General features: G+C 55.1%; 1 protein-coding gene across 1 annotated transcript; it reads left to right on the top strand.

Annotated features, from left to right (window-relative positions):
• Positions 1-293: 293 nt before the first annotated feature.
• On the top strand, positions 294-11,035 carry ASB10 (ankyrin repeat and SOCS box containing 10). Its single transcript, XM_061166502.1, has 6 exons — positions 294-604; positions 1,390-1,657; positions 5,322-5,841; positions 10,114-10,227; positions 10,481-10,666; positions 10,810-11,035. Exons 1-5 carry the CDS (start codon positions 334-336, stop codon positions 10,664-10,666), a joined length of 1,359 nt encoding a protein of 452 aa, XP_061022485.1. The 5' UTR covers positions 294-333; the 3' UTR covers positions 10,810-11,035.
• Positions 11,036-15,467: the final 4,432 nt, after the last annotated feature.

Here is a 15,467-nt window from a genome sequence, read left to right as displayed (position 1 = left end):
TTCACCCGGGAAACTGCGGGTTGGACTCCACGTCTGGGTGGTCCCTTCAGCCCTGCTGCCCATCCAGCTCTGCGGGGTTGGGAGAAGCTCTGAACTCCCTGACTGCCTCCTCCAGGCTCCTCCCTAATTCCCCAGCCTGACCTCCTTCCTTGGCAAGGCTGGGATGTCCAGGCTATTTATGGCTTATGGATGGGCTATTTATGGCATGGCCTCTGTGTGCTCCCAGCCCCGCCCCCATTCCCCCAAGGCCCGAGCCTGGCTTCAGCCCAGCACCCACCCGCCCTGATCGCCAGCAGCATCGCCCAGGGGCCTGCTCTCGCCCTGAAAGTGGCCATGCCCGGGAACAGGAGCTCGCCTCCCCAGTGGGGACACCGTCTGGGGTGCCTCCCCTCAGCCCCGGCTGGCCGGGTCTGGGGGGCCCAGTCCCACGCGGCCCGGGAGCGCCCTGGGCCCCGGCCGCTGCTGTGCCCGGACATGGCGCTGCAGAACGCCCTGTACACGGGAGACCTGGAGCGGCTGCAGGAGCTGTTTCCCCCGCAAAGCACGGCCGACCTGCTGCTGGAGAGCCGGGCGGCGGAGCCTCGCTGGAGCAGCTGCCAGAGGGGTGAGGGGCGGCCGGCGGGGGCTGAGGGCAGGGGGTCCGGGTGTGGCGGCACCCAGCGCTTGAGGACAAGGAGCGGGCCCCGGCACTGTTTCCCTCCCAGCCCGAGGCTTGCCTAAACCTTGGCCCATGAGACAAGTCATGCGGAGCCCAGAATAGCACCTGCTGAAGCCCAGTGAGTGGCCAGCTCAGGCTCAGAGACGCCGAGGACCCAGAGACGCTGGCCCGTCCCCCTCCTCCTCCTCTTGGGCCCCCGCCTCCCCTCCTTCGAACCCCCCCACCCCACCCCCGCTCACACCCTGCCCTCATGAGCTGGTCCCCAGAAGAGTGCAGGGGGCAGGGCGAGCCCCCTGGTGACAGACACGCCCTCTGTGCCAGGCTGGTGGAGAAGCCCCGTGGAGGGTCCCCGGAGTCTGGCCCGGGACCCATCGTCACCCGCACGGCCTCGGGACCTGCCCTGGCCTTCTGGCGGGCGGTGCTGGCCGGGGACGTGGGCTCCGTCTCCCGCATCCTGGCCGACTCCAGCAACGGCCTGGCTCCGGATTCCATCTTTGATACCAGCGACCCAGAGCGATGGAGAGATTTCCGCTTCAACATCCGCGCTCTGAGTATGGGCCAGGGTCATGGGGCGGGGGAGTCGGGCCTCCGAGCAGGGGGTGGGAGGGAAGCCTGGGAAGGAGCCCTGGGCTCCGGCTTCCCGGCATCTGCCCACCTCCACCCACCCTGTTGCCTGGCAGCTCTTTGCCTCTGCCCAGGCTCTGAGACCCTGTGTCCCCGTCTCTCCCTAGGACTCTGGTCGCTGACCTACGAAGAGGAGCTGACCACCCCTCTGCACGTGGCGGCCAGCCGGGGCCACGTGGAAATCCTGCGGCTGCTACTGAGGCGGCGGGCAAGGCCCGACGGTGCCCCCGGGGGCCGGACCGCCCTGCATGAGGCCTGTGCCGCAGGCCACGCCGCCTGCGTCCACGTGCTCCTGGTGGCGGGAGCCGACCCCAACATCCCTGACCAGGACGGGAGGCGCCCCTTGCACCTCTGCGGGGGAGCTGGCAGCCTCGAGTGAGTGACCCCTCACCCCAACCACCCTGGAGAGGCAGAGACAGCCACAAGGAGGGTGAGGGGGCCTGTCTGGGCCTGGCAGGTCCGGTGAGCTGGTCAGAGTGGACTTTAGGATGGCTTGTGCTTGGACCAGTTTCTGCTTTCCCAGTGCGGGAGGAGGGCTGTGGCAGGGCCTGGCTGCATGGCCGGCATTGAGGAAGCTGTGGATCCATTATGGGGAGGTGGTTAAGGTTTTCATTTTTCTGAGCTTATCCTACGTCCCAGGCACTGTGCTGATAAGTACAATACACGGCCCTGTAACTAAGGCCCGATCCTGCCCTCGGGGAACTGACTGGCCAGTCATCCAGACAGGCTGTAGAGGACAGAAGAGCCCCAGTTGGAGCCTCTGGTTGTCCTTGAGGGCAGGGTCTGGTTTGCAACTTGGCAGGTCCGGCATTTCCATGTTGGCAGGCACCCTCAAATCAGTGGGCTCAGGGACTGAACCCAACTAACCAAACCTCACAAGAAACGGATGGCTATACCCAAATGTGACCCTATATTACTTACCGTAGAGGGTATTCATTTACAGTGACCCAAATAATTATGCCCTATGCGTCGGGGGCCTTCGAGAGTAAGTTCTCATAATTTTTAATGAGTCTGGAATCCCAGCAAAGGAAAACTAGGCAAATCTGTGTACTAACTGTACATATAACAGAGGTCTTCTCTCTACTGACTAAACACCTGCCAATTTTCACATCTTGTCCCTGAATGGCACCAAATTTTTGATCCTTGGGCTCCCCTTTTGGGCCTTCTCCTTCCTGTTAACCTCATCGGCCTTCAGAGGATTCTATTGACTCACTTATATTATGTTTGAAGATGTATCTACGACAGCATGGTCCAGTAGAAACATACCATGGTTCACATATGTAATTTAAAATTTTCTGTTGGTGTTGTTCAGTTGCTAACTGGTGTCTGACTCTTTGCCACCCCATGAACTGCAGCAGGCCAGGCTTCCCTGTCTTTCATTATCTCCCAGAGCTTGCTTAGACTCATGTCCATTGAGTCGGTGATGCCATCCAACCATCTCATCCTCTATCGTCCCCTTCTCCTCCTGCCTTCAATCTTTCCCAGCATCAGGGTCTTTTCCAATGAGTAGGCTCTTCGCATCAGGTGACCAAGGTGTTGGAGCTTCAGCTTCAGCATCTGTCCTTCCAGTGAGTATTCAGGGTTTATTTCCTTTAGGGTTGACTGGCTTGATCTCCTTGGAGTCCAAGGGACTCTCAATAGCACCACAGTTCGAAAGTATCAGTTCTTTGGAGTTCAGCCTTCTTTATGGTCCAACTCTCACATCCATACATGACTACTGGAAAAACCATAGCTCTGACTATATGTGGACCTTTGTCGGCAAAGTGATGTCTCTGCTTTTTAATACACTGTCTACGTTTATCATAGTTTTGCTTTCAAGGAGCAAGTGTCTTTTAATTGATATGAAAAAGAAACAGGTGAAATTCATTTTTAAATTACATGTAACATAAAATTTACCATCTTAACTGTTACTCAGTGTCCAGTTCAGTAGCACTAAGTACATTCACACAGTTGTGCAACCAGCAGGACCATCTAACCCCTGAACTTTTTAAATCTTACAAGACTGAAATTCTGTATGTATCCTTTGAAAAATAACTCCCCACCCCTCCCCTGAGCCTCTGGCAACTACCCTCTACTTTTGGACTCTATGAATTGAAATGGTCTCCATACCTCTAATGAATGGAATAATACAGTATCTGTCCTACTGTGACTGACTTATTTCATTTAGCATAATGTCCTCAGATTCACCCAGGTTGTAGCAGGTAACAGAATGTCCTTGTCTTTTAAAGGCTTGAATAATATTCCACGGAATGTGTCATATTTTATTTATCCAGTCATCTATTGATGACTGCTTGTAGTCATCATGTAGGTTGCATGATATAGGAAGGTTGCCCCAAGTAGGAAGCAACATGTAGTTTACTTCCATGTTCTGGCTATTGTGAATAATGCTGCCATGAACATGAGCATATAAATATCTGTGAATCAAATGAAATTAATTTTAATAATATATTTAAATTAACATAATATATCCACAATGTTATAATTTTAACAGGGAACCAATATAAAAAGAACATATGAGATATTTTACATTCTTTTTTTGTACAAAGTCTTCAAAATTGGTGTGCACTTTGCACTTACAGCACATCTCAGTCAGGACTAGCCATCCAGTAAGTGCTTGGCGGCCACACGTGGCTGGTGGCCACAGAATCGGACAATGCCATTCTGGGAAGTCCCACATTTTTAGTGAAGTCTCTGTGTTCCAGCCCAGGCTCCCTGAGGTCACACTTGGTGATAATCATTCCTTTTTTTAAAAAAAGCAAAGGGAAAGTGTTAGTTGCTCAGTCGTGTCCGACTCTTTGCGACCCCATGGACTGTAGCCCGCCAGGCTCCTCTGTCCATGGGATTCTCCAGGCAAGAATACTGGAATGGGTAGCCATTCCCTTCTCCAGCAGATCTTCCTGACCCATGGATTGAACCCTGGTCCCCTACACTGCAGGCAGATTCTTTACCATCTGAACCACCAGGGAAGCCCCTTGATTAAGTACACATATTTTAAAAATTATTATGAAGGGACTTCCCTGGTGATCCGTTGGCTAAGACTCTGTGCTCCCAATGCAGAGGGCCCGGGTTTGATCCCTGGTCAGGGAATCCCACGTGCCGTAACTAAGAGTTTGCATAGCGCAACTTAAAGATCCTGCATGCAGCAACTAAGATCCAGCTCAGCCAATAAACAAATCAATTAGTAAATATTTTTTAATCATTCTGGAGAATTTCAAACCTGTAGAAAGGTGGACAGGATAATATAATAAGCCCCATGATCCATCACCATCTATACCACCCACTTCCACTACCCATTGCTGTTTTGAACTCTTAGCTGATAGTTTTTCAGGCATTGTCTCATACGCCACTCTCAACAACCTCTTGAGTCTAGGTATTAGCAATTATCCCCTTTCTACAGCTCTGCTAGAGATCAAAGAGACTGAGTTCCCTTAGCCCTGAATTTCGTGTCACAGGTCCTTGCAGTAATAGTAATACACAATCTTCTGAGAGGACCGTCTTGCAGCAAATCTGGCTGGCTAATTTTGGTTTTGTTGTCTTTCTCCCACCAATTTCCATGTGTGCCCACTTCCAGGCCCCTCCCCATTGCAGTCCCAGCATGCAGAGCCCTCCAACCATGCTGCTGCCCCTGGACCTGAATGCCAGCTCTTCCCTCACTGGCTATGTGAACCCGCCAAGACCCTCCACCCTCAGGGCCTCAGTTTCCTCATCTGAACCTGCCCTGGGGATGAACAAAGTCAGGGCACGTGATGCCCACAGAAGGCACCTGTTCTAACTGAGCAAGGGCTGCTGGCACCTTGGCTCCCATCCAGGGTTTAGGGCACTTCTCTGGCTGAGAGCATGGGGCTTGAGAGAGGGCACTAGAGATGCTGCAGAATGTTGCCAGGATCTTAGTGCCAGGCAGGCCAGAAATGGACGGGCAGAGAGCACCAGGGCCACCCAAGGGTGCCCCCCAGGTTTGCTTTGCTCACACCAGCAATCAGGCAGGGGTGAAGGTCTGCACCACCGTCTTCCTCCCCCACGGCTGTCTTGCCCTTACTAGGTGCGCGGAGCTGCTCCTGAGGTTTGGGGCGAAAGTGGATGGTCGGTCAGAGGAGGAGGAGGAGACCCCTCTGCATGTGGCCGCCCGGCTGGGCCACGTGGAGCTGGCGGACCTCCTCCTGAGACGAGGGGCCTGCCCCGATGCCCGAGATGCCGAAGGCTGGACCCCGCTGCTGGCCGCCTGTGATGCCCGCTGCACGTCCCCCGCCGACGCCGAGGCCACCACGGCCCGCTGCCTCCAGCTGTGCCGCCTGCTGCTCTCAGCGGGGGCCGACGCCGACGCCGCCGACCAGGACAGGCAGCGGCCCCTGCATTTGGCCTGTCGCCGTGGCCACGCGGACGTCGTGGAGCTACTCCTGTCCCGCGGCGTCGGCGCCAATGCCATGGACTACGGGGGACACACGGCCCTGCACTGCGCGCTGCAGGGCCCCGCTGCAGCCCTGGCCCAGAGCCCGGAGCGCACCGTGCGCGCGCTGCTCAACCACGGTGCCGTCCGCGTTTGGCCCGGGGCTCTCCCCAAGGTACCGGCTGGGGCCGGAAGGAGGGCCCCGAGAGCGGGGTGGGAGTGTGGGGAGACCCGGCCGGTGTGCCAGCTTGCTGTGGACGCAGGTAGCTCCGGACAGGGGCCAGTACTTTGTCTTTCATTCGACGAGAAAGCCCAGCCCAGCAGGGAGCAAACCGCACACCGCCAGCAGGAGGTGGGGAATGATGCTTGTGCGCCTGCGCACATGTATATCCACAGCGTGCCGTGCCTATACGGGTGCTTGCATGTGCGTGAGTGTATACGTGCGTGGGTGATGAATGTGAACCGAGGGCGGAGGGGCCGGACTCTAAAGGATCTGAAAAGACAGGAGGAGTCAGGTCGAATGTGGGCCAAAAAGGCTAGTTTCTTTCTCAGGGGAGAGAGCGGATGAATGAAACGTTTAGGAAGCTCCCTCTGGCAGTGGGACCCGTTCAGAGAGAAGCTCCAGTCACAGGAAACATTGGCCCGGGGCAGAGTGATAAGCCTGGTCTTGAGCTTCAAGGCCTCCTGACCATCTGCAGATAGACGTGAGAGCTTAGCAGAACGTGCACCAGGGACACCAGCAGCTGTTATGCTGGCACCAAAGAAAACACACTCACTGTCAATTTCCAATCTCTGCCTTATATTTAACATTAATATCCCCGAGGCGGGGTCAGGCTGTGCTACCAATGCCCTGGCAGGGGACCCTGTCCACGCTGTGCTGCGTCTGGAGAGGGCTATATAATATCGCGGAGGATGCTGGGCCCCGGGGTAGGGACCCTGGTTCTCCGAGGGGCTTGGTCAGGATGGGTGTAGGGCAGCAGGCTGCCTGCAGGTCCCTGGCCCTGCCTCTGGGCTTGAGCCATCCAGCCCCACCCAGTCCTGCCTGGACGCTCCCCTGCTATTCCCACCTCTCCCCTTCACTCATAAACCTAGAAGCATTTATGTAGATTCCTAAGCAAGGCCAAATAATTAAACAGCCCGAGAGTTCGGCAGATTGGTCTCCCCTTTGGGAAAATACAAGAAAATCAACAATTAACACTAATTAATCTCCTATTAACACCAGATAATTAGGAGAGGAGCAATTCCCGGTAATCTGACAGTGGCTCTGACAGCTAATGATTCCCCTTTGGGGAGGGGGTGGGAAGAGAAGGCAGAGCAGCAAACGGATATTCTGGGACGCCACTGCCCACCCCTGCAGCCCTATTCTGTTCTCACTGCCCTGGGGACAGGCCAGCACAGCAAAGTGCCCCCTGCGTCCCTTCTTCTGGGCTCTACAGCATCCCAGGTGATCAAACAGTTTGCATTCATCTGCCACAACATGCAGCTGCTCCGGGGTTGGCTGGGGTGCCTGTCCTCCAGCGCAGAGCTTCTGCCTGGTCCACCGGTGACCACTGTCAGCCCCCAGCCAGTCCTGCAGGAGCCACCATACTGGTCTGGGTGCTCAGACTGGAAGCAGGGTCTGGCTGTGATGCTTGTTCATGGGACTCTAGGCAAGTCCTGGGATTCTTTGAACCCATGTTCCCTGTGTGTGATACAGTCTTGACCAAAACTTAGTGGGAACAATAGAAACAAACACAGCCCTGACCCCGCTCCAGACCTGTTCCAAGGTGTGTTACCTGCTGCATGGATTCCTTCAGTCCTCCCAACAACCCCGTGAGGGAGATGGCAACTGAGAACATAAGCTCTGGAGCCAAGGACACTACCTGTGTGACCATCAGCAAGTTGCTTAAACCTCTCCAGTTCTGTTTTCCTCATCTTTACAATAGGGATGTAACAGTATGCCTGCTTCACAGGTTAGTGTGAGAACAAATGAGTCACATATTTCAAGCCCTTTGGATAAGGCCTAACCTCGAGATACTGCTCCATGCCAGTTAGCTAGTACTCTTCTAAAGTTAAATAATGTAGATGAAAGCACTTGTGAAGCTGTTGGGCATGATCCCAGTGTAGGGGATCTTTAGACAAGGGACGGAGTGCTGCAGGTTAGAATAGCTACAGGAGGCTTCCTGGAGGGGGTGGGACCTGGGATGGGCAGGGCTTGGAGAGATGGAGGAAGATACAGGTATTCCAGGTGGAGGGCAGAGGCAGGACTCCCAGAGTGGCCTGGGAAGGGCAGAGAGACTGGCATAAACAGCAGGCAGTAGCAGCAGGTAAGATACAGGAAAGCTATACATAACCAGCCCAAAGCTCTAAGGAGGAGTGAGACCAAGAGGCCTGCTCCAGGCAGATGAGCTGGGGCGGTTCCGGTAAGCACTGCCCAGATGCAGGGACAGAAGCAGAGGGCCTCCGGTGTATGAGATGCTTTCTCCCTGGACAAGGCCTTCCATCTGCTCCCACTGCCCGGCAACATCCAGCACATGCAGCACTCCCAGCCTGCCCGGCAGAAAGGTCTCCTCTCCTCGCAGGCAGGGGTGTTAGAGACCCTAGTGTTACATGCAAGTGTGTGCAGCGGGAGGGGGTTACATTCAGGAACGCTGCCCGAGAGACCGCACTCAGCTGTTCTCAGATGTTACGAAAGGTCCAGGGCCACTGCCTGAGAAACAGTAAGAGACAGAGTGGCTGAAGCACGATTCGGCTTCCATGTGTCACGTGCAGGCATGGAGCAGATGATGGCTCCTGGGTATGTCCGAGCTGTGCACGGCTGACTTTCTGACCGTGGGGACGGTGGCCCAGCACAAGCTTCCTCCCAGCATGGCTCGCCCCTCACAGCACAGGCCACCTCCTCAGACAGGCCTTTCTTGACCACCCATCTAGGACCGTGCCCTCCTGACTGCACTTAGCCCCTGAGCCTATTTTCTTTGTAGCGACATATACGTAAGTGGCTATTTATGTGTTGTGTGTTCCTTCTTTTTTGTTTTAATGTTTTTTTATTTGACTGCGTCGGGTCTTGTGGCACGTGGAATCTTCATTGCACCATGTGGGATCTTTTGTCGTGCATGCATTCTCTAGTTTTGTGCTGGCTCAGTCATTGCAATGCATGGGCTCTCTTGTTGAGGCACATGTGTTCTTGGAGCACGCGGGCTTACTTGCCCTGCAGTATGTGGGATCTTACTTCCCTGACCAGGAAGCAAACCCGCGTCCCCTGCATTGCAAGGTGGATTCTTAAACACTGGGAAATCCCGAGTCTTCCTTCAGAAAGAGAAGCTCCCAGCTGACAAGGACCTGTGTCTCCTCCTCACGGCTGGGTCCCCCAGTGCGGGCCCAGAGTGACCCTCAGTAAATATATGTTAAAGGAAGAATGAAAGAATGAATCCGGCTGCAGCTTGATCCTAGGCCCACTCCCACATCCAGTGTCTGCTGGCCTCTTTCCTTCTTCTTAAATGATCTCCTCGCCTTTACAGCCCAAGCTTGCCTCTCTGTGAATCCCTCCTGGACCACCCAGCACTCCTGCCCTGTCTCCATCCCTCCCCTGGCACCAGCGGGTTCTGCCTTATATGTGATTGATCTTTCTGTCTGCTCAGGAGCTCCAGCCTCAGGTCAGGGACCCCTTTCCCACCCAGGAAGGTGCAACACAGAGACTTGTAGAGGCAGACAGGAGAGCAGGATGAGGTAGTAGTTGAGGGCAAAGAGCACACTGCTGGGCTTCAATGGCTGCAACCACAACTGGGGCAAGTTACTTCTCTGTGCCTCAGCTTACCTGGTCTGTAAAATGGGGACAACAATAGTCCATCCCCGCAGGGCTGAGAATTGTCAACACATGTAAAGTGCTAAGAAAATAACTGGCATAAATTATGCACAGTAGAAATGCTAGCTATTGTATTGGTTTCCTGTCATGGCCATAACAAAGTACTGCAAAGTGGGAGGCTTAAAACAATAGAGATGTATTCCTTTTCAGTTCTGGAGACTGGACATTCGAAAAACCCAAGTGTAGGTAGGGTTGGCTCCTTCCAGAAGCTCAGAAGGAGAATCTGTGCCAGGCCTGTCTCCTAGTCGGGTGGTGGTCCACAATCCTTGGTGTGCCTTGGCTTGTGGACACATCACTCCAATCTCTGCCTCCATCATCACATGACATTCTCCTTTTGTGTCCGTTTTCTCTTATGAAGACAGCAGTCATATTGGATTAGGACCCACCCTAATGACCTCATGTTTACCTTGATTACATGTGCAAAGACCCTATTTCTATGTAGGTCACATTTCTAGGTACTGGGATCAGGACGTCAGCATGTCTCCTGGGGGACATAGTTCAACCCACAATAGCTATTTCTTGGCTGTCTGGTCACCGGACCGTTCGGCCTGGGACCAGCCACACGTGGTAACCCCTGGAGCACTGACGCAGCTCTGCCCCCTGCAGGTGCTGGAGCGCTGGTGCACGTCCCCGCGGACCATTGAGGTCCTGATGAACACCTACAGTGTCGTGAAGCTTCCTGAGGACGCCATGGGCCTGGTGCCTCCTGAAACTCTGCAGGTCAGATTCTCGGACCCTGAACACACAGTCACCCAGCCTGCCCCAAGAGACTTCCAGCTCCTAAAGGGAAGCCCTGTGGGTCCCCCCTTTCTGCCCCCACAGAAGTTACTAAGAAAAGGAAAACTCAGAGTGAATACCTGAAATGCTCCTGACTTCTAAGAGGCTTCTGGAGATTCCCACTGCCCCCCCCCTCACTTTAGAAGCAGGTGCCCCCTGCCCAGGGCTCCCCCTGAGCCCCTCGTTCTGCCCCCAGAAGCACCGTCGTTTCTACTCCTCCCTCTTCGCCCTGGTGAGGCAGCCCAGATCGCTGCAGCATCTCAGCCGCTGTGCGCTCCGTGCCCACCTGGCGGCCTGCCTGCCCCACGCCCTGCCCCGCCTGCCCCTGCCGCCCCGCCTGCTCCGCTATCTGCAGCTGGATTTCGAGGATGTGCTCTACTAGGTGAGCCCAGGCTCTGCGGACCGCCCCCGTCGCTGGGGGCCAGCGGGGGTGGAAATGGGTCGGAGGCAAGATAAATGGGGCAGGGCCCTGGACAGAACTCCCCAGACCACCGGACCTCTCTGAATCCACCCCTCTCCTTCCAGGTGTCCACTGCCTGTTGAGAGAGTCTGAAAGCAGATGCTCCAGACCCTAGGGGACACCAGCCCACTGCTCACAGTGCCTGGGGCTCGGGACTGAGTTGAATGGATTCAGGCCAAGGTGGCCCCCTCAGCAGGAGGCCCAACTCCACAGGGAGGAGTGCTGTCATTCCCCCAGGAGAGGCAGATGGACCAGGTGGCCAAGTGACATCTGATGGAGAGACAGCTAGGACTCACGGCAAATGATATATACTCCTCTGGGGGAGGGGGGGGGGGTCTCCTGAGGCCCCCTCCAGATTGTCCAAACCCTGTGCTCACATTAAAAATACGCAGGCCTGTGTTATTGGATGCTGTCTGCAATAGCCCCTCCTCTGAGCTGGCTGGCTCACGGGGACTCGAGAAGGGCAGATTTATGGGGTCCCCCTGGATCTGCCCCATGGTGCCTGCTGTATCACCTGCCTCCTTTGGCCTCCACCAGCTACTGAGGGATCCCAGACAGACTTGCCTCTCTGGCCACGACGTGGGGGAATAGCTATCAGGTGAGATAATGTCAGAACAGGCCTGAAAGAGAGCCAGCAGGAGGACGGGGGAGCAACGAGGCTTGGGTAAGGAGGATGAGGCTGTGGAATAAGGCCGGGCAGACAGTGGGGCAGGGCGGTACAGGCGGCCCCAGGCTTGGGCAGCGAAGTGAGGGCAGGAAGACAACTGGAGGTGGGTGCACAGGGCAGCCAGCGTGGCGTAACCCTGGACCAGGTGAGAGTGAAAGACGCAGGTTTAGAAAAGCCAAAACAACTCTGCTGGCTGCCTGTCCCATAGGTCGGTTGTACACCTGGGTCCGGCCTTTCTTATAAATGCTCCTTCAGTCAGGACCTGAGCTGAGACGTAACACCCCTGGGTTCTAGTCCCAGCTTTGCCATTAACTTAAGGAACAGACGTCTCTTCTCTGCTCTGGACACAAGCTTCTGCATCTGTCAAACAAAAGAGAAGGAGAGGGTCCCTGAAGGTCTTTGCAATCCCGGGATTTAAAGAACCTACAGGCAGCCCCAAACAGCCAGGAGCCCGTCTGCGACCACAGGAGGGAGGTGGCGTTGCTCGGAGCCACGGGCAGCCAATCCAGTGCACGGTGACCCGTGACGTCAAGGGTCGCCGGACAGAGTTCCTAGCGGCCCGGAGTGCGCACGCGCCGGAGTTCGCAACTTTTCCCACCGGTCGCTGGGAGCGAAGCTGCAAGGGGAGGGGCCAAGAGGGTGCGAGGCAGAGGGGCGTGGCCTGAGGGGCGTTGCCTGAGGGGGACAGACGGCGTGAAGGCGACCTGGAGATCGCGGAGGTGAGCGGGCCCTGATTCCCACCCGGCCTCACGGACCTTGGGCTGACCGGCCCGCGTGGGCTTCCAGCTGTAGGGTGCGGACACAGCCGGACGGGAGGGGCCGCGCCTGGGGCCCAGGCCCACAAGCGGTCGGGGCGAGGACTGACTGAGGCCTGGCCCCTCGGCTGTACACGGTCCAGACCTGGCCAGACCCCGCAGGGCACCCTCCCAGGGGAAGTGGGCACAGGCGAAGAAACAGGTCAGGAAGCGGTTTGGGGCAGGCTCGGGTTCCACTCACGGCTTGGGGCCTCCCCCTGTCCCCGCACCGGGACCTGGACAGAATGCCCCCTATTCCATTCATTGGTTCAGCAGGGGTTTGAGGGCCTCCCGGGGGCAGGTCACCGGTCACACAAAGGCCTGGCTCTCCCGTCCCCACTAGAAAGTTCGCTCCAATGGTGACAGAGACACTGAGCAAACAGACGGGAAAGTTTCAGAGCGATGAAACCTCCGCAGAGGGATTCACTGGTGATTGTCCAAGAGTGATCAGCCGCTGAGCGCAGGTGACATGGACACCTCCTCTTTGAGTAGGTGACATTTAACCTGAGGCCTGAGTGACAAGGAGGAGCCAGCCACGTGAGTGGAGTCAGGGGGAGAGGGAAGTGACATGAACTGATGTGTGTTTTGAAAGATGGCTCTGGCTGCTGAGTGGCTTGGGGGAGGGGAGAGGTGGGGAGGAAAGGTGAGAGACCAGTTCAGAGGCTATTTCCGGAGTCCTGGCAGAGATGGAAAAGCAGTAGGTGAGACTTGGAACCCTTTCTGGAGACTCCATGGAACTTGTTGACGGAGTAGACATGGAAGGCTGAAGGAAAGCATAGTCCAGGATGACTCCGTCGTCCTTTTTTTGGCAGAGCAAAACTGGATGGATGGTGAGACTGATTTGCTAAGGTGGGGAAGATAAGAAAGGGGTAGATGGTGGGGGAGTCAGAAGGTCTAACTGGGAGATGTTAAGTTTGAGCTGCCTATTAGACATATCAAAGAAGCTGTGTGACATGGTGATTTAAATCTATGAATTTAGAATCCAAGGATGAGGACAGGCCTAGGGATATAAATAGGGGGGAATGCATGTGTTTGCATGTGAAAAATATTTAAAGCTCTGTCCCAAGAGAATCTTGACTCTCAAGGGACTTTTCTGAGAAAGTCCTGTTTATGCATTTTGATGGAAATTCTAGTTCATTTGCATCCACGTCATTCATTTAGTGCTTCCTGAGTCCCAGGTTTTAGGCACTAGATACACGGCTGTGAATGAGACCTGCTCCCACCCTAGTCTGAGAATTTCCATCTAGTCTGAGAAACAAGTGTGTGAATACTGAGTTCAGATACAAGGGGCAATGTAATGAATGCAGAAGACTTGTGGGAGCAGGATTTGAGGGCCTGAGGAGGAAGGAGAGCAGGAGTGGCAGGGGGTTCTGGGAAGACTTCTCAGAAATGGGAGTGCCTCCCCAAAAGTGGTAAGAAGCGGGGAGGATTTCTGGCCATATCTGGAGAGCACTGGTTCATGCAGGAGGCCTCTTAAGAATGTAGGGCATAAGGGAAGAAAGGCGATGTGGAGTGGTCAATACGAGAGGCTGCTGGCCAGCTTCGCGCGTTCTCTCCTTAGCAGGGCAGTGTTAGGAAGATCCTTTCTGGGGTTAGACATCCAGACACTTCTTGCAAGCCAGGGAGCTTCCTCCTCAGCCTCCTGGCTGCGGGTCCCGCGGGCCCAGAACCTCTCCCCGGTAATTGCTTTCCGTAATGTGTTTGCTCCAAACCAATTTCACGCCTCCGTGAGGACTCCGCCCTGCACTGGAGCGCGGACCTCCCCACCACCAACCTACCCGCGTGTATCACGTGCGCGGCACACAATCGGCACACATTTAACCCAACGATATGCAGAGTTCAAGTACCTGGATACAGCCAACATACATGAAACTACACGTGTGTATGCTAGGCTTTAAGACCCTCGTCTACAACCGTCCCCCACCCCTCCCGCCCCAACCAGTGCACTCACCGTGAAGGCCCCTGCAGCGCCCAGCGCGCTGGCCCCTGAACGGCTCACCTGGTGCTGTTGCCTTGCCCTCCGCGCGTCTCCTGGACTAACGCCAGGGGGCGCTGCAGGACTCCGCGCCTCTTTCGCGGTGACGCAGTTGCGCGCTGCTGCCACCAGAGGGTACCCGCGGACAGAGCCCGAAGCTCCCCACCGTCAGTGGACACTCGCCCGCCAATGAGGGAGGCGAAGGTGTATTTGGATTTGACTTTAAAGAGTACTTCGGTGTTTGTTTGTTTGTTTTTTTTTTTTTTCGGGTGCTGGTTTCCAGTCCGTGAACGGGTGGCCAGATGAGGAGGTCGACACAGGCACACGCAGAGAGGGTAGATTCAAAGTAAAATTCTTCCGTAGAGAATTTCCCCAATTGGTGAGTAGTTAGGACAAGTCAGCACGTGGGCAGCCAAAGAAGCACTTTTAGCATTCCATTTTAGACGCCGAGGGGAGGTGCTTACCTATACGGGCCTGTCCAGAGATTCAGTAGGAGAACCAGAGAGTTTTCTTCTCAGTGAAAAAGGAGGCGGCTCCCTTCAGATTTGACAGTGACAGGTTCTGTCCTTGGTACTGATGGGAGAGTTAGAAGCTGTGTTTGGAGAGCCACTGATAGGGAGAACGTCCATAATCTATCAATCTGCTTTTGTCCACTTCGTGGAGGAAGAACTCATTTTGAAGGGTATTTCCCTATATTCACGTGATTATTGCAGGGGCTTTCTGACTAGACAGGGTGCATGCTCAGTCGCTCAGTTGTGTCTGACTCTTGTCGACCCTTTGGACTGCAGCTCACCAGGCTCCTCTGTCCATGGGATTCTCCTGGCAAGAATGCTGGGGTGGGTTGCCATTTCCACCTCTAGGGGATCTTCCCCACCCAGGGATCGAACATGCCTCTCCTGCATTGCAGGCTGGTGCTTTACCACTGTGCCACCTGGGAAGCTCAGAGTAGATATTAATTGCTCTCGCTCATGGATGGAGAAGTTAAGTCAAAAGGGGGCCAAGATCACATGGCCCAGAGAGGAGTCAGAACAGAAACTTAACTTCAGGTTTTTTCTTTCTTTCTTTCTTTCTTTTTTTTTAAATCCAGCCAGTGCTCTTTTCCATTTACCATGCAGCCTCAGTTCCACGGTCCATGAAAGGGCAGGGAAAGGAAATGGGCTGCTTCAGTTGCCACTATGTATGTGAGGGTTTTATTCTAATTCAGCTACTGAATGTCAAGGACTGTGCAGAAGTCACACTCCATGACCCCAGCATGGCAAGGGAACAGATTGAGGACAAAAATGGATT

Source organism: Dama dama, chromosome 18 (assembly GCF_033118175.1).
Source record: "Dama dama isolate Ldn47 chromosome 18, ASM3311817v1, whole genome shotgun sequence".
In the NCBI taxonomy this organism is placed as follows: Eukaryota; Metazoa; Chordata; class Mammalia; order Artiodactyla; family Cervidae; genus Dama; species Dama dama.
This window is presented reverse-complemented; position numbering and strand designations above follow the sequence as displayed.

Coding starts and splice junctions, on each gene's coding strand:
- ASB10 (XM_061166502.1), top strand. CDS start 334: ATGCCCGGGAACAGGAGCTCGCCTCCCCAGTGGGGACACCGTCTGGGG. Junction 1,658..5,321: donor GGGGGAGCTGGCAGCCTCGA/GTGAGTGACCCC, acceptor TGCCCTTACTAG/GTGCGCGGAGCTGCTCCTGA. Junction 10,228..10,480: donor TGCCTCCTGAAACTCTGCAG/GTCAGATTCTCG, acceptor TTCTGCCCCCAG/AAGCACCGTCGTTTCTACTC.